Genomic DNA, 18,338 nt, shown 5'->3' on the forward strand with positions numbered 1-18,338 from the left:
CTCTAACATGCTTTATACTAAAGAGCTAGTATTGCTAATTACAGCACAATACATGTTTAAGGTGAAATGGCTTAATGATTTAGTCAGGCCAAAATTATTTACAGTGACCTCTTATTGTCTCAAAATGAGAATACAAAAAATTGGGTTAACCTAAAAAAGTACTTTTCTTTTTTGATTTGAAGATAGAAAGCAATACTGTCCATTCTGATGACTTAAATGCAATGATGCAGTGAATAAATCACTCGGGGTAGGGCAGAGCACAGAAGGGCAGGAAAAGGCAAGGAAGGCAAGGCAAGGCAAGGCAAAATATGGGAAGGCATTACTTACTAGGATGCACAGGTTCCTTCTATATTAAAGTAAGCAAACATTAAAAGTCAGTTTCACAATTCTTGTACTGCATTTGAAGGGATGTGAGGAAATTCTTACTAACCGCATGAAGGCTTCTCAGTTATTGGATTCAGATTCCTCAGGACTGGTGGCCAGAGAATAATAGGAAGACGACCATCCTAAATCTTGCCTTTGTCATTGTATTAGTCTTCTTAGTGGCCCTAGCCAAGTCCCACCATACACATGAGACTCAGTTTTTTTCCCATCTCAGGTTCAGCTCCTAAAAGGTTACATACAAGTTCAAGGTCTGTCTATATGTACATGGTGACCACCAGTTGCAGTATGTCTAGCTCTTGATTGCTGATGATATAGACATGGTTGAAAAGTACCTTTATTTCATATATTCCAAAGGATGATTGAAATCACACCGTCTTAAACTTGCCGGTGGTGCATTATTAGTGAGTGCACTAACATCTTTCTGAGGGATATGAATTATTTTTCTGATCTCAGCCAGAACAATACCAGATTAAGGATGGATTGGACTCCTCTAGGACGCTTTGCTTATTAACCACACACACTAGACTTGTCTACAGTTTGATGCCCTCTTCCTAATAGTGTGTTTAATTAACATTAAACTCAAGGTGTACATATGTTGGAAGTTTCATTGTGTTGCTCATATGTATTATTACAGTTACGTATTATTCAGCTACTGAGAAACAGGCTTTCAAGGCCAAGGTATGTTTTCAGTCTGGCTGTTGCTCTGCATATCAAATCCTACTTTTACACTGTAAGTGTTAATTGAGGAGGTTTTAAGCTATAACTAATATTACTGACCACTTCTGATACACAGTTTTTAATGTATGGTCCTTAACTAACCCTGCTAAGCATGAAAACATCAGTATTTCATGGTGGAGATAGGAAAAACTGATGCATAGTCATCATGGGACTTGGTAAAGGTCACTAAGAATAAGAAATTTAATTCCTTCTAATAATTCATATTCCAGTGTTCTGTTTTGGTCACTATAGTTGACATACTGCACAACACAACTCCATAATTGATTTATGAAGCCAAATATAAGTATTAATTCAACTAAAATATATCTTTGGGAAAATGTTCAATCTTCATTTCAAGTCTGAAAGAATCCCTCTGGCTTCCTGAGGCTCTCTAATCACTATGTTGAATTTGTCTAGCTCTGACTTCCAAACCTTGAACCTTGGTGCATCTTGCATATATGTTATTCCTCTTTCTCTAAAATGACCTGATGCCTTTATTTCTAGGCAAACTACCCTGAGTTTGGCCAAATTTATGTGACTTTTCTAAAAATCTTACTGCTTTATGAAAATGACATCTATTAATTGTTTACCATTCTCCACCCTTGTTTTCTCTGCATCATTTTCAGCCATTATGTTATAGCCTTCTTCAAGTCACTGTACAAATACAGGACAGCATTAGGTTAGGAATTTTTGGAAACCTATCTTTTTTTTTTTCAGTACCTTCTCATTAATAGTTACACGTTGAGATCTATCACCTAGATTTCAATCAGTTCAAATTTATTTTATTGATTTTGTAACATACTATTCTTAAATAACAATACCCTGCAGTATGAAGACAAACACTACTGAGAAATCCAAGTAAGCTGCATAAATGTGATTATCTTTATTCAGTCTTGCAATCTCATTGAAAAAATAATAGCATTTTGAAATATATAGCTATCTTTTTTTTTTTTTTGTCATTTATTGCCTGAGTTCATGTATCAGCTATTTCATTAATTTGCTTAGGATAGAAATTACCATAATAGCTCTGTAATCACTGAAGATGTTCCACTTTCTCTTTTCCCATATGGCCTTTTTATATCTTAAGTGGAGCTTTGCCAGAATTCCAATAAATATCAACAATTAAGTCCAGCAGTCCAAACAACTTCTAAATCAATTCCTAAAACTCCTGCATGCAAGTTATCAGATCTCTCTGATTATAACAGCTTTTCTTGATGGGGTTTTCAAGAGCTCTCTTACTGCTGGAATAAGGTGCATTTCACTGTTTTGGGAAGATTTGAATGCATTGTTCCATCTCTATATAAATATAGGACAGCATCTCTATATAAATATAGGACAAAAATATTCATTAGGCATATCTTATCATGCATCATTACTATTGAATTTGTCAACTTCCAAGGAATGAATCATTATTAGGATTCCTTTTTCTCCACATACATTTTTAGAAATCCTTATGAATTCTGTTAATGCTGCTAGCCATTCATTTTCTACTATATATTTAACTTCCCTTTCCACTATCTGTATTTTAGAAGTTTAATTCATAATCATTATTATGAATTTCCTCTTTTTAACCTTTGTTACATACTGTCTAGTCTCTGTCCAATTTTATTGCTTGTTTGTTTTAAATTCCACAACAACCAAAACAATTTTTAAGATAAGGAAAGCTTCTTTACATTTATGAAGTTTAGGGCAGATTGTTTACAGCACATACCCAAACATCTTTCAGTTGCTGTTTGTAAATATTCCTGTTGCTTCCCCTGCTCCATTCTCCAATAGCTTCCTTCACTTTGATGGCTAAGCCATAAACATTAGGACAAGATAGGAAATTAGGACAAGATAGGAAACATTAGGACAGGATAGGACAAGAGGAAATGGCCTCAAGTTGCACCAGGGGAGGTTTAGACTGGATATTAGGAAATTTTTCTTCACTGAAAGGGTTGTCAAGCATTGGAAGAGGCTGCCCAGGGAAGTGGTTGAGTCGCCATCCCTGGAGGTATTTAAAGGACGTTTGGATGAGGTGCTTAGGGACATGGTGTAGTGGTGGTCTTGGCAGTGTTAGGTTTACGGTTGGACTTGATGATCTTAAAGGTCTTTTCTAACCTATACGATTCTGTGATTCTGTGATTACTTTTCCAATGTTTTCATGCGCTTGGAAGTAGGTTGGCAAAAAGGAGCTAAGTACCATGGTTTAGAGTGTGGGCTACAGCCGGTGCCCAGCGGCACAGTCTTCGGTTAGCACTTGGTGCTCTTGCCTTGGTGGGCAGGAGGGGAGAGCGGTTGGCCAGGGTACACGGACCTCACTAGCCCGGAATGCCTCTTCTCTGAACTCCAGCACAGGCTGGCTGTGTGACAGGCACCGGTAAGCAGATACGCAGCCAGGGTCCAGGCAGCTGTTAGCGTGCACAGAAGCAGAAACTCAGAATCACAGAATCACAGAATCACAGAATCATATAGGTTGGAAAAGACCTTTAAGATCATCGAGTCCAACCATAAACCTAACACTGCCAAAAACCACCACTACACCATGTCTCTAAGTACCTCATCCAAACGTCCTTTAAATACCTCCAGGGATGGCGACTCAACCACTTCCCTGGGCAGCCTGTTCCAATGCTTGATAACCCTCTCGGTGAAGAAAAATTTCCTAATATCCAGTCTAAACCTCCCCTGGCGCAACTTGAGGCCATTTCCTCTTGTCCTATCACTTGTTACCTGGGAGAAGAGACCGACCCCCACCTCTCTACAACCTCCTTTCAGGTAGTTGTAGAGAGCGATAAGGTCTCCCCTCAGCCTCCTTTTCTCCAGGCTAAACAGTCCCAGCTCCCTCAGCCGCTCCTCATAACTCGGGTGCTAACAGCGTTCAGGCACCTAGAGAAGATACTGAGGGACGGTCTGACCGTCCGTGCTGGATGCTGGGTGTAGCTTCTCACTACGGCTTCACTGCTTGAGCCCTCTCTGTACATCTAGCCCAGGAGCTGCTTATGAACAGTACAGCTGTGGTGTGTAACCTGGGCTCCTCATTTTTACTGTTTTACTAAATTTACTCAATAGAGACAAGACATAAAGAAAAATTTCTTTCGCTTTGAGGAAAGTGAAGCAGTGGAGCAGGTTGCCCAGAGAGGCTGATCAGCCTTCATCCTTGGAAGTTTTCAAGACCAGACTGGATAAAGCTGTGAGCAGCCTGCTCTGACCTTGCAGATGAGCCTGCTTTTTGAGCAGGAGCTTGCACTAAATGATTTCTTCAAGTCCCTCCCAACTATCTTATTATATTATATATTAAAAAAAGGTCTATTTGTAATTAATCTCTTTATCAAATTAATAAATTTTCTGTGTAGAAAAATTGAATAGTCTCCAGATTATGTTAAAATTCCTAATTATTTTCTGAAAATACCTTTGATTTTTAACTCATTTACTTGCATTCTTTCCTATTTCCCTTCATGATCGAAAAGACTACACAGAAGAAGGGACTGCTGCCTCCTCAATTACTTTGCACGATTCCATATTTGTGGTGGCTTTAGCACCAACCCATCTGTCCCATCTTACAATCATTAGAGAGGAAGATAGTTAAGCTTTGTGGTGGGGGAAGGTAGTTTATAGTGGCACTAGATATTTGTTATATCTTTAATAAAACATTGACAGCATTTTAGCATCCAAAACGTAAGTTACCATATGGTTTTGTAGGATAAATTTTTCCCTACTATGACCATAAGGAAACTTCAAATACATTCTTGAAATATTGCAGATATTGCCGTATTCCCTTACATGTCTCTTGGCACCAATTTTTATATAGCAGAAATAGATTTAAATTGTAGCACACACTTGTTTTTACCAGAGATGTTTGATCGTTTTACAGTGCTATGATTGTTTGTGGTAATCTTATGCCAGAGACAATATAAAGCTATTCCAAATGGATATTCCCTAATAACCAATTGCGTATTTGTTTCCACTTAGTTACTATAACTAAGTTTCCACTTAGTGTTTCATGACTAAGCAGAAGTTATGTGGAAGAAAGTCAAACACAGTCTGAATAGAAAGAAGGGAAAAGATTTTATGAACCTGTTGATTTGGGAGGCTGGAGTATAAAGTGGAAAATTTTATCTGGATGCATGTTACTGTCCATAGCTTTGTGCAGCTGCTTTTCCATCTTGCTCTGGGCAGGACCATACTTAGTGCCCTCCAGCATAAAGGACTTTGCCAAGACCTTTATGCAGAAAGCCCTTCTGCTGAATAGCTGAATATCGTATCTTGCAATTAAAAAATATTTAGCTATTATCCTAATGCTCCATAGAAATATTAAGCTTCCCTTTAGTACTGTCTATCCAGAGCAGCTGTGTGAAAATGAACTAAATACACCGCTGACTCATACCTGATCCGGGGAGTGAGTGATGGTTTAACATCAGATTGTACGGGCTGTGAAGTAGGAGACCTACAAGGGTATATTTTGTCTTTCAGTTTGCTAACCATACTTGGTGTGCTGGCAATTAAAAAAAAAAAAATCACTTTTCTATACATCTTCCTGAAAACTGCTCAGTATGTTTTACTGCCCAGTTCTCCAGTGAAAACCTAAAAATCAAAATGCTTATTTTTTTTCAGTTTCGAAAATTCTCATTGAAAAAAAAACTGCAGCCATTTCACTGAAATAAAAATGTGCCTATGGCTGTGATGATCTGGATGTAACGAATGAACATGAGTAGGGAAACCCACAACTTCAGCTTCACAGTTATTTCAGACAGAGAGGTGTTTACAGGCCAGAGTCTGGAACCGCCTCTGTTTTAAGGGGCGGCAAGAGGGGAAATTCCCCAGTAATCTAGCTAGGGAAAAAAAAAAAACCCAACCGCAAAACCCAAAACCAAACCAAAACAAATATCCCCAGATGTAAGACCTTTGAAGTAAAGGTTTGCTTTTGTTCTTTCATGCAGCACAGCAGGGCTATGACCCGCAAGTGAGCTCAGTAAGTGCTAGTACAATACCGTAATTAGCTGCAAAGCTGCAGCCTGGTCCAATACATAAACTTTCCAAAACCATACCCTCTAGTTATTGGCAAGCATGACTTCTGATAAGATTGGAGACTTTTCCTCTGGTATTTCTCTGCTCTTGTCTGATATCCTCAGGATAATTCTCTTCCTTTTTCTTTCCTAATACTGCTCGTAACCCATGTTCAAAGTGTAAGCAGACATGACTTTGAAATGAAACATATATAGACAAAATGGTTTAAGGGCAGTACAGGGCAAGAGGGAATATAGGAGGATAAATAATTTCCTGCCTGCCATCTGCCAGTCTATGCAGTCCAATAGCAAATTAGGCACTTGATTGTATTAATATATGTTGTGGATCAGTAAGCAATCGTTGCTGTGTTTAGCAGTAATTCTGGTGAACAAGATTTAAAATGAACTAGCTAGTGGAGTTTTGAAAAACAGTGTTAAATGTTTTCCAATACTTCAGCTGCAAACGCTTTTGTTATATTCCCAGCTATCACAACTTAGTCAGTACAAGATTTTTAAAAATTAATGTTTGCCCATTAAACTCTGTAAACACAAATATTGTATTCTCCATAGTCCCATTATCCCTCTAAGACTCTAATACAGATGTCTCTTAGTGACCAGAATTCTATCTTTAGTGACAGTGGTATAATCCCATTGACTTCAGATACTGTTTTCCCCAATGGTTGTCTCACAGCCTTTTTAGGTGCACTGACAACACAGCCTAAACCCACCAAATCAGCTGCTCCAAAGGTAATACCCTAAATCAATGTAGTGTCAAATGGAAGCTGCCTACCCTCAAACAAAAGATGAAACAAACCAATCTTGCCTGTCCAGCCCATACCTTCAGAGAAAACCCAAAACAACACTTTATGATGCTTTCTACATCAACAAGATGTGTATTTGTGTATTTAGTAGACCAAAATGGGAAAGGCTTTAAGTTAATGACTAATGATGTAGGAAGCCTTCCTAGTTGCATTCTCAATGCATCTTTGATTGAGATCCCCAAAGGGACTTCAATTAGACCATTAGACTTGACAGTAGACTATTGTGCTCCTTAACTTCTAGATAGCTGCTTTCTATAGGAGAATGCATAGCCCTGAGTTATTCAAACTCCTGGGATGCACAGGATGCATCAGGAGCCTCAAGATGGGAATTGCAACTGCCAGCAAGGAGCTGCCTCAGTGAGCTGGTGTAAAACAGTAGGGACACATGTGTCCTACCCCTCTCCAAATCTAGCACAGCAGCGCTGCTAAGAGCTGCCTGCCTCCGTCCCAGTGTGTTCATGCACGCCTTCTCTGAAGACTGTTTAATCAGAATTCTCAGCAGAGATCAGAACTAACATCCCACGCAAGTGCCCAAGTAATTAAGACAGTCAGTCTCTCATTACATAAAATCTGACAGCTCTGAAAGAAGTTTGAGAGCTCCTTCTGAAGACAGCCTTTAGTCTGGGGCTAGGGAGACACATCTCAGGCAAAATTTGGAATTGTGCCATGTTGCCCAAACATGAAGCTATGCAATGGACATCACCAGCATCATTGTCTTGAACAAAGATGGCTGATGCTGTATTTTGTGTGGGGCCCAAGCCGGTAGACACGCTCTGAGAAGCCTTTACCAGCTTGAGCCTCCAGGAGAAACAGGAGGAGAGACAGCTGCATTGCAAATCCCAGCAGGCCTTAAATGTCACAACATATGTCCTTAAATTGCACAACAGTCTCAAGACTTAGGTGTCCCTAAGCATAATAAGAAGAGTGATTTACATAGCTGGGGAAGATTAATGTTTAAAGTTTAGGTATCAGGAGTAGAGAGCAGCTGAATTGGGATACTGAGAGTCGTGTTTTTTAACTGGAGCTCATATGTTTTGTATTCAAAACTTGTCAAGGAACCATGGAAATCTGGACCTTTCACTAACAACATCTGCATCCCATTCCTCAACCAAGCCATTTTAGGGATTTTCAGGATTTTTGCAGTCATAAAAGTGAATCTTTCATTTGTGCAGATTGGCTGAGCCTCAGGAAGGGGGAACATGAGAAGGACAGATGGAGGGAAAGCAAAGTGTCATGTTCCCTCAGGAAGGTTCTATCTCAGAGGAGAAATCTTATCAACCCCATGGAGCCCTGCAGGCACCTGTAGCAGGCAAACAAGTAGCACCTCTGCAATCACAACTGTCCTGGCAGCAGGCTGCAGAAAACTCTCAGCTTTTATCCATGTTTGAGTCTCAAAGATGAGCTGTGACTTTTAGAAAAGGAGAGCTCTCTTCCTGAGGCAAGAATTTTACCCAAAATGCCAATAAAAATTAAAACCAATGCTCTCAAATTTATAGTGCATCATTCTGAGGAAACCCACTTGCTGCAAGAGTCTCTCCCTTTCTTTCGTTATCATATAAATAAATATCTTCCTTTCATCTGGAAGATACTTAACCGTTTTCCATGCTGTTCTCAATTATAAATGAGAATGGGCCAAACCATAACCCCCACAACACTGTTCAAATGATCTTTTTCCATTATAATTGATATTTTAGATCGCTTTATAACTGCCTCAGCTATAAATTCATGCCCATTATTTGTAATAAGTGCTGGCCTCATTTAAGTATGTTGGCTGTATTCCCAGAATAATGCTTTTGGAAGGGAATCTGTTCATACTGGGAGAAGTGGGGGTGAGTGAGGGATGACCTACAACCCTAAAAATCTCATTAATAATTAATTGTAGCAGGAGAAGATAGAAATCTTCTCCATAGTTAATCAGGGTCTCATCCCTTTAAAAACATGATATAGACACACAGGCACAAGGACTCCTTCTGCCCTCAAAACAGCTCAGCCTAGACCAGCCTGTTTGTCAGTTCAGGGGCTGGCAAAGTGTAAATTTGCAGCACAGCTGAGCTGCACAGCAGCAAGAGTGCAGGGAATGCAGAACAGGTGACTGCTGAGACGGTGGAGTGTCTGGGAGGAATAGGTTCGTATCCTGAATAACGGTATCAGCGGTGTATGTCCCCACTGCAGCCAGGTCAATACAGTGGACCATTTGCTTCTGCAGAGCCTGTAAAGGAGCCTGTACGTTCCCTGCTCCATCTGTGCACAGTGCCAGACCCAACAGCAGAGGAGTGCTGCCTGCATCCTTCCTTGTTGGAAGCATCATCTTGGTTACCTGAGGGCCTCTAGAAAATGTGTTAGGGGATGAGCTGCTTCTCTGGCACAAAGCTACCCAGCTCAATAAATGGCTCACCCATCTCAACTTCCCTACCTGAATGGCTCTGAGACACCTCTCTCCTCCAGGTAGCTGTCTACATTTACCTTGACCCCTCAAGAGCAGCCCCCTCCCATGCTCCTCCTGCAGCAGCCACTACTTTTCTTCCTGCACTTCTTAGGCTGCTGGGAAGGGCAGGAGAAGAGGCAAGGGACCGGGATGAGGTGTGGCGTCTAGTCCTGCAAGAGGAGATGAGTAAAACAGAAGAGGTAGGCCTATGACAAGGAGGCAAGGGAGTGCCCTGGAGACGACCATGTCTTGCAGGATCGTGTGGAGGGGGCAGCGTAGGAACAGTGCCAAGGAAGACTTGGGTAAGGATTGCAAGGCTGACTGCTGCTGCTGTTGCTGGGAAGGGCCACCCCTGCCTATGTATCTTGACTCAACAGATTGCAACAGTGATGGCAGCATTGGAAAGTGGGTGAGCAATAGGCTCGCCTGGACTAGGCAGCACTTCCAGCCCACCACACTCCATGGGCTGAGAGTAGATGCTTAATCCACCAAAGCCTTCCAGGCAGGTCTGCTCATGAACATGTGGCAGGGTAACATATGTGCTGTGGGCAAGAGAATGAAATAAACTAGCGGGCAAGCTCAGCAATGGAAGGGCAGGGCTGGCAGTTCGGCAGCAAGTCCTGGATTGAAGTGCCTGGGTGAGTAGGCAGGTGGCTGCAGCCTGCTAGTTTCTGTGGGAGTGCAAAGCGGCTGAGTCACAAATGGTTGGGTTTGTTGCTGTTGTTAGTTGAGGTAAAAACTAAGCAAATAATCAAGGAAATTTGCAGTTATTAATGTCCAGTTGTTACTACAGTTGAAAGCATGTAAGGGCAAAACTGAGTTTGTACAGCAAACATCAATCTGTCAGTTCCCAGCTCTCTTGTGCTCGACTGGCAACCAACAATGTTCTTCTAGTCCAGGTTATTTGCCTTTGAAATTTTTAGTGTTTTTTCCCACAGGAAAAAAAGCAGAAGGTAAATTTTTACTAGGCAACTGCAATTAATCCCCAAATGGCATCATCATAGACGTCTAATTTCCTGGATTACCACACGGGTTGCAGTTGTATAAAAGAGAAGATTATCTCCATGGCATGGCAGTGGACAAATGTGATGGTCTGGGAGGAAGGGTACCAAGGTCAAAGGGAGTGCGCCTTTTTTCTTTCTCCTTCTTGTCTGTCCCTGCAGTGTGATCAGAAAAAGCCAGAAAACACCGGAACCATGTCTTGGGTCTTAGTGATGGTTCCTCTCTCTGTCCTTCCCTTCCCTCCGGTACCATCTGCTGTCTGCCATTCTTCCCAGGGCACCATACACTCTTACCGAGCTTTGCCTAGACTGTAGGCTGGGTTACCTATTTACAACATCTTGAGTTCGTTTATGGTTCTACTGCGTTGCCAGAATTTCTCTGAGGAATGCAAGAGAAAGAAAATAATCGTTTGCAGCAGTTCATGTTGTAGAAAAGTCTAATTAAATTTCAAGGGATGAAGACAGCTTCCTTCTTACACTAAAGACTTTCCCCGGCTGAATTGCAAAAGCATATTGCAAATAACAAAGGGGCTAAAACTTAAAAATACACCAAAGAAAAAAGCAAACAAAAAATTGCCACAAGAATGTTTTATGCCAGAAATCATTAGACAACTGCAATTGAAAGGCCATTACCAACTCCCACTATAATAAAAGACATTATAATTGCAGTCTGAACAACTAGGGTGACACTTTCTACATTGCATATTTGTCTCCCATGGGACACATCTTGGCACTGCTGTTTATTAATGTAGGTGATAATCATACAATGAATGACTGGATTGATAAGAGTATATTGAGAACAGCTGCTAAAAATAGCTAAAAGAACAATGCACATTTTATCTTTACTGGAATCCTTGAAAACAAACAGGAAGGACTGTCTTTAAAAATTACTAAAAGTATAAAATAAAGATAGCTGTAGCATTTAGGAAAATCTGTTCCCATCACAACTAATTCCAAGTTTCACATTTTTCTTGTGAGAGCAGGAATCTGTCCTAGTGAGCTGAACAAATCACATGGGTAATTAGATATTGGGTAAAAGGTAGGTGTATATCTCTGTATTGTAATATCACCTATATTTGTCAAGTTAGAAAACATACCAGTTTTAAATTAATGCTTTTTCTGGATGTCAGCCAATTCCTCTTATAACTATCATCTTTTTTCCTTCTTTTATCATTTCAGTTATTCGGGTGTTTCCTAGCCTGGGAGACACGAAATGTCAGCATTCCTGCTTTGAATGATAGCAAGTACATCGGAATGAGTGTATACAACGTGGGGATAATGTGCATTATTGGTGCTGCTGTTTCATTCCTTACTCGGGACCAACCCAATGTGCAGTTCTGCATCGTTGCTTTAGTCATTATATTCTGCAGCACCATTACTCTCTGCCTTGTGTTTGTACCTAAGGTAGGTGAATTTGTTTAGCATGGGTACGGATTTTTTTCCTTCCGTTTTGTAATTGTGATTTAATATGTAAAAGTTCATTGCCTTTTCAAGTACAGGGGATGTGTGTGAATTCTAAACCAAGCCCATCTATAACCTCCTGTATCTGGATCCTGAGAGGAAAAACAAAGCTTCATGCGATTTTGGAGAAAGTGGAATATGCAAACTTACAGGAGTGTGAATAAACACGTTTCTAATGCCTATATCTTTACTGAATCTGTGACTGGGGAAACAAAGTCATTTCTGTCATTTCAATGGAATAGTCTCCATTTCCACCTTTTAGGAACTTTTTGGAAAGGGTGATAAGTGGGGATTCAGGAGGGACAGGTCCAGTTGTCTACTCTGCCACATTTCTTATTTACCCCAAGCAAGATAATCAGGATCTCTGCTTCTATACCTACAAAAGAGTAAGACCTTTTTAGTTCACTGGTGTGCTGTAAGGTCAACTATGTTGAAACCTCTAAAGTATTCAAGCATGGTGGTACAATAAGCTTTATCAGTGCTTCAGAGGAAAACTGTATGTAGGTTGCAAATGCTGACACTGAAGATATATTTATTAATGGGTATATTAATGGACTAAGTGAGGCACAGACTGGGAGGCATATGCTTTCATTTCTTTTTGCTCTTTTGGGCTCCGAGGATGTGTTTGTTGTGCATTGTTGGAAGAACTGAGAAGACACTTACCCACAGAGGGCTGGAACTTGATCATTTCACGTGCAGAGCTAAGCTTTAGACATGAGTATGACAGATCTTGAATGAAGGGAAAACTGGTTTCTACGTAAGCTTGCTTTAGCAAAGCTTCAAGTTCTGAAGAATGTATTTGATATTTTGAAGCAAAATGTGTAATTGTATTTAAGTGATTCGCATAAACCTAGCTTATCACCCCAAATCAAATGTGTATGCAGTTCGATGTCAGAAACATTTGCAAGGCAAGAGTCAAGATGCAGGTCCTTTCACCTCTGGAATCTGTTTTTAGATTTTTCAAATGAGTAGTGATAAAAAGTTTGTGACCCTTCACTAGTCCATGTTCAATCAATGCATAGAGCAAATTATAGTGAATAGGTTCTGGTGCTAGGTGGCATCCCTGGTGATGGTTCTAACAGGGGGACGAAGGACTATGTGTGTAAAAGAAACAAGCTAATAAATTTATCTCAAAGTGTTCCCTCTGAAAGAAATTAGATGCACAGACTAGCAATAGAAGCAGACTTCTGATCTGCAAAAAAGCAAAGTAATTCATTCTCCAGGATCGACGAACCAGGATGTTTTTACAAGTTCTGCAATTCACTTCTCAAATATTAAAAAGCTGTACAGACATATATAGTCATATTTCTATTCTGGATCTTAGGGAAGAATCACAACTTCATTCTAAATTAAGGGAACTTTCACAAACACAGCAATGGAGAGTACTTCGAAATACTGTAAGATTTAAGTGTGTAAGCTGTATGAAAATGCATATTAAAACTCTGATGCCAAAAATACCTCCACAGAATGTCAGAACTCTCTTCAAAGAGAAAATATTATTAATGCTGTGACATGCTCTTCTGCCCCTTTGCTTTCATGCTCCTTTGCCCATCCTTCTCTTCTGCTGCCACAGGCTCTGAAATGACTTTTCTGTTTCCTTTTTTAACCCCTTCATCTGCTCGTCTTTTAAACCCCAATTACCCTGGCCTCATTTTTCCTCTCAGTTCTTTCTATTAAAAATACAAACATGAACCGTAGCCTTCTAGCATGAAGTACTTCATCTCGTTCCATGTATGGTCAGGTTTCCAAATGCTTAGCTATTTTGCATTAAAAATGGTAATTAGATAAAGTACAAAAAAAGAGGTTGAAGCTGGAACTGGAACGCAGCACTTCCAATGCCCATGTGAGTGCTTTCACAGCTAGAGAGTTCTTCTTCTTGCACTCGTATATTTTGCCCTACATTTCTTCTCATCATGCTGTGCCACAGTTACAGCGGGGCGGCTGGCAAGCACTCTCTCCTGCAACCTGCTCCAGCACAGGTTTCACAATATCATGTCTGGACCCCGCAGAATATTAGACCCAACACCACCCAGTTTGTACATCTAGGTAAGATGTCAGAGAGAGACAGGCACCAAATCTCTCCCCTTAACAAGTACGTAGTCAATTGGTCCAGTTTTGGTGACACAGGAAGATTGCCGGTGAAATACTAAAGCCTGTGGCTCATCAAGCACAGGAGATGATACTGAAGACTTGAAAGATTGCATTTTTTCATTTATTAAACTGTGGCCAGACAGATGCAAGCAGTAACATGGTTTTGGGCCAGGTGAGTACTTCTACTTCTCTGCTATACAGAGTAAAACACGTTCCTTTTAACTAATCTTCAGCAGACTCCTGGACCAACAGTGCTGGCATTAAATTTTGCCCCACAGCCCTTTTATGAATCTGAATAGGCAACTATTCAACGATGTAGGCAAACTAGGGAAAGAAACATGACATTTTTCCGTTACTTCTTGTCAGCTCTACTAATCTTATTTACTTATAACATGGCAATTACTATACTTCTCCAGTTAAATGTCCACCTCATCCACTGCCATTTCGTTCAGCACCAAGTGCCTCAAAAAACATGAGGAAAATCCCATAGTAGAGTAAGATAAGTCAGGGAAAAAATGTTCATTTCCCTCTCCATTTAAAGGTATCCTCAAATACAAATATTGATATCCATTATACTGCATCTTACTTACAGTAATTGTAGACATTCTTGTTATCCGATCAAAAAATGTCCAAACATTTTTAAAACTATTATAGATTTCTGGGTTCAAGGATATCTTGTAGCAGTGCTCTGCAGAATTCAAACATACATTATGTATATTTTTCCTGTTAGAAGTTAACTGCTCTGTCTAATTATCTTTGTAAGGGCCAACAGGTCTACAGTATTTTTCAGCATACTTATCACTTCCTTAAAAGAAGCAATCCTAATCTGTATTCTCTCTTCATGAAGTAATTTTCCCATGTTTATTCATGCTTATCAAACTTCCATGTCCTTCTGTTTTTTTTCTGCTCCATCCCTTTTGAGACAGAACACCGTGCTCACTTCTAGTCACCCACTGAGAATGCATACCATCGTTGGCTGCAATGGCATTAACACATTCATTCTGATCCAGTTTCCTGTAGAGCAGCAAGGCAAAATCAGTTCTAGGGGGCCAGGATTAAAACATTAATTTTCTGTGTTGGTAGCATTTTTTGTCTATTTGGCATTGACTCTTTGTAGATATTCAGCGTTGACTCTGTCGAAATTGAAACCGCACAGACGTGAGGCAGCAAGACACAAGTTCCACTGACTTTATGGCCAGAAAAAATGAAAAAAGTTCATCTGACCTCACCCCTTGTGTGGTCAACAACATTGTGTGAGCCAACAACATTGCCCATGGACTTTTACATCTAATCCACACCATGTGAATGAATTCATTAGAGCATATGTCCTTGTGGCAAAACATCCAGTCTTTAGCTATAAACTCCCAGATGAAGATGAAGTCAATTGATGGATGGCTATACTTCTATCTAATATTCAGTTTGAACTTAGACCACATCAAATTGCAGAGCTTTTATCTTGTAACACTTTTGCCTGCTAATTTAAGAAGCCTTGTAATTACTGTTCTTCACCTTTAACTTGATTTTAATGCAGTTTTTGGTCTGGGAGTTAGACACACCAGTCATTACAACCAGCCTAATTAGAATCAAAGAAATGGGGGAGAGGAGGGGCAGAGGGCTCTAGGAAGACTCAGCTACAGCAGGTTACTCACAGCCTTGAGCAGTTGGGTCTTGATTATCTCAAGGGATGAATACTCCCCAACCTTTCTGAGCATTTATACGAGTGTTTGACCACACTCACAGTAGAAAAAGTTTTTTTCTGATGTTTAAATGAAATTTCCTGTTTTTCAGTTTGTGCCTCCCTTCCTTTCATTGGGCACCACTGAGAAGAGTCTGGCTTTATGCTCTTTACTCTCTCCCTTCACATATTTATACACATGAATAATGTCCCTCAAGGGGCTATTGTCTCTCAAGGCTATGTCTCTCAAGGAATATGTCTCTCAAGAGAATAATGTCTCTCAAGGCTAAACAATCATCAGTCTCTGCTTGTATCATAAAGGCTCCAATCCTTTTCAGCATCTCAGTGGCCCTTCACTGGGCTTTCTTCAGTACTCTCTTGTTGTACTGTCCCAACCTGGACACAACACTCCAGGTGTGCTCTAGCCAGGGCTGAGCAGAAAGGAAGGATCACCTCCATTGGCCCAGGGTACTGCTGGCTCATGTTCCACTTGGTGTCCACCACAGTCTCCAGTGTCTTTACTGAAAAGCTGCTTTCCAGCCAAACACCCCTCAGCCTGTTTGGGTGGGTGCTTGGGGTTTCCTTCTCCCCAAGGGCAGGACTTGGTATCTCCCTTTGGTCAGCTTCAGGAGATTTCTGTTGGCCCGGATCTCCAGTCTCTTGACATCCTGCTGAGTGGCAGTGCAATTATCTGGTGTATCAACCCCTCCTCCTCTTTGAGGGTCATCTGCACACTTGCTGAGGGTGTGTGCTGTCCCACCATCCAGGTCTCTAATAAAGATTAACAGTATTGGTCCTAGCGTGAACCCCTGAGGTACAGCACTAGTGACTGGCTTCCACAATCCTTTGAGCCTGGCAGTTCAGCCAGTTTTCAGTCTGCCTCACCGGCCACTTACCTAGTCACTACTTCATCAGTTTGAGTGTGGGTGCGTTAGGGGAGACAGCGTTGAAATCTTTGCTTAAGTCAAGAAAAACAACTCTCTCCCCTCATCTACCAGCCCAGACATCTCACTGAAGAAAGCTATCAGGTTGGTCAGGCAGGATTTCCCCTTCATAAATCAGCGATGACTGCAGCACTTTCCGTGGACTGAGGTGAAGGTGACCAGGCAGCGTTTCCCCAGACCCTCCTTCCCACCTCTCTTGAACACAGCTGTGTCATTTCCTTTCTCCCAGTCCTCAGGAACCTCTCCCAGTAAACATCACTTTCCAAAAGTAATTGAGAGTGGCCTCGCAGTGACATCAGCCGGCTCCCTTAGCCCTCATGGCTACACCTCATCAGGTTGCGTGAACTTGTTGTGTTCAATTGCTTCAGGGGTCTGGGATTTCTGAAGGCAAGTTTTACCAGTAAAGACTAAGGTGAAGAAGGCATTGAGTACCTCAGCCTTCTCCATCTCCTTTATCACCCGAAAAAGGAAATTTATTGTCTTCAAGCATCATCCCAATCTGCAGACTTGGTCTGTAAATACATGCCAGAGACCAAGTGCTTCAGTGTCTGATCAGTCAGATCTCTCTCTATCAGAAGTTAGGTCCTTATTTCATGCCACTGCAGCTGCAGAACAGTTTCATGCTCTGAAGAACAAGAGGAACCAATTCCAAAATGGGGCTATACCACAAAAATCTGGCTGTGCTGTGCTTACAAAACGATTGCCCCTTCTCTCTTTTCAGACAACTCACCACCTTTGGATTTATGATGCCGTGCCTGTGCTCTTAGGGCAGGGAGCTTCTTCAGCTTAGTCTGTATACAAATATATATGTATGCTGCTTGGCAAGTAATCATAAATTCTGTATTCTCTAGAGTAATCTGAGAAGCTCTGTCCCCCTTGCCAAACAGCTAGTAGCTTTCTTTCCTCATGTGGAGGTGATATTTTCATGTTGTCACTGAGTGTTAAATCTTACTTATATTTGCTCAAATTAAATATGTTTAAGGTTAACCTTTTTTTAAGTGGCTTATTTAATTTATTTGAACAGATTTGGTTTATTTTGGGTCTCTAAAACCTAATTAAGTTGCTTTTATCTCCAGAGTGCAATCTCCCATGAGTTCTTTCTGTTAATACTCCTGCTTCATGCCTCTCTCTGCTTGAGTGTTACTTGTAACCGTAGGAAAGGAGAAATTTCAGATGAAATTGTGCTTGGGAAGAGAAGGGCTTGGTGGGTTGGTTTTTTCTTAAAGAAGGAATATATCCTTTGAAAGTACAAAGATATCAATGAAGGAGAAAAATATATTTGATGAAATATTAAAATATATTTTTAACGTAATTAAAATCCAGTTAAATATATTTTAAATTAGCTTTTCCTAAATTTTTTGAACACTTCCCTTTGCAAAATCATTTTGGTTCAACCTATTCTGTAAAGTTATTCAGAAAACGTCTCAAGTACTGCACATAGCAAGCAGAGCTCATTTTCCAGAATTTTGTACTTGAAATTCAGAAAGGAACCCTTGGTTTGCCTTTCAATATTTTGAGATACAAAAGAAATAGCTGCAAAAATAAAACCATGGGCAGGATTTCTTAAGGCTTTTAAACCTTTCAGCTCATCACACTGAGGACAAATCCAGATGCAGCCACACAGAACAGACGATTTCAGTTCACTCAAAATCAAAAGAAAGAAGATTCGAAAACATCAACATCAGTCACCAGCGTCAATCAGGCCAGCACGTCTCGACTAGAAGGACTGCAGTCAGAGAACCACCGCTTGAGAATGAAAATTACAGAGGTATTGTTTATTGTATAGACTGCCTAGGCAGGTTTTTTTATTATTTTTTTGTTGCAGTCCTGTAATCTG

At 40.6% G+C, this 18,338-nt stretch overlaps 1 protein-coding gene across 1 annotated transcript in view; it reads left to right on the forward strand.

Annotated features, from left to right (window-relative positions):
- GABBR2 (gamma-aminobutyric acid type B receptor subunit 2) overlaps nucleotides 1–18,338 on the forward strand; it is a 497,107-nt gene that overhangs the window by 458,751 nt on the left and 20,018 nt on the right. The window contains exons 15-16 of the mRNA XM_075494175.1: nucleotides 11,510–11,734; nucleotides 18,087–18,269. Of these exons, the coding sequence (XP_075350290.1) occupies nucleotides 11,510–11,734; nucleotides 18,087–18,269 (408 nt within the window). The remainder of the gene's footprint in view (nucleotides 1–11,509; nucleotides 11,735–18,086; nucleotides 18,270–18,338) is intronic.

This window comes from Mycteria americana, chromosome 2 (genome assembly GCF_035582795.1).
Source record: "Mycteria americana isolate JAX WOST 10 ecotype Jacksonville Zoo and Gardens chromosome 2, USCA_MyAme_1.0, whole genome shotgun sequence".
NCBI lineage: Eukaryota > Metazoa > Chordata > Aves > Ciconiiformes > Ciconiidae > Mycteria > Mycteria americana.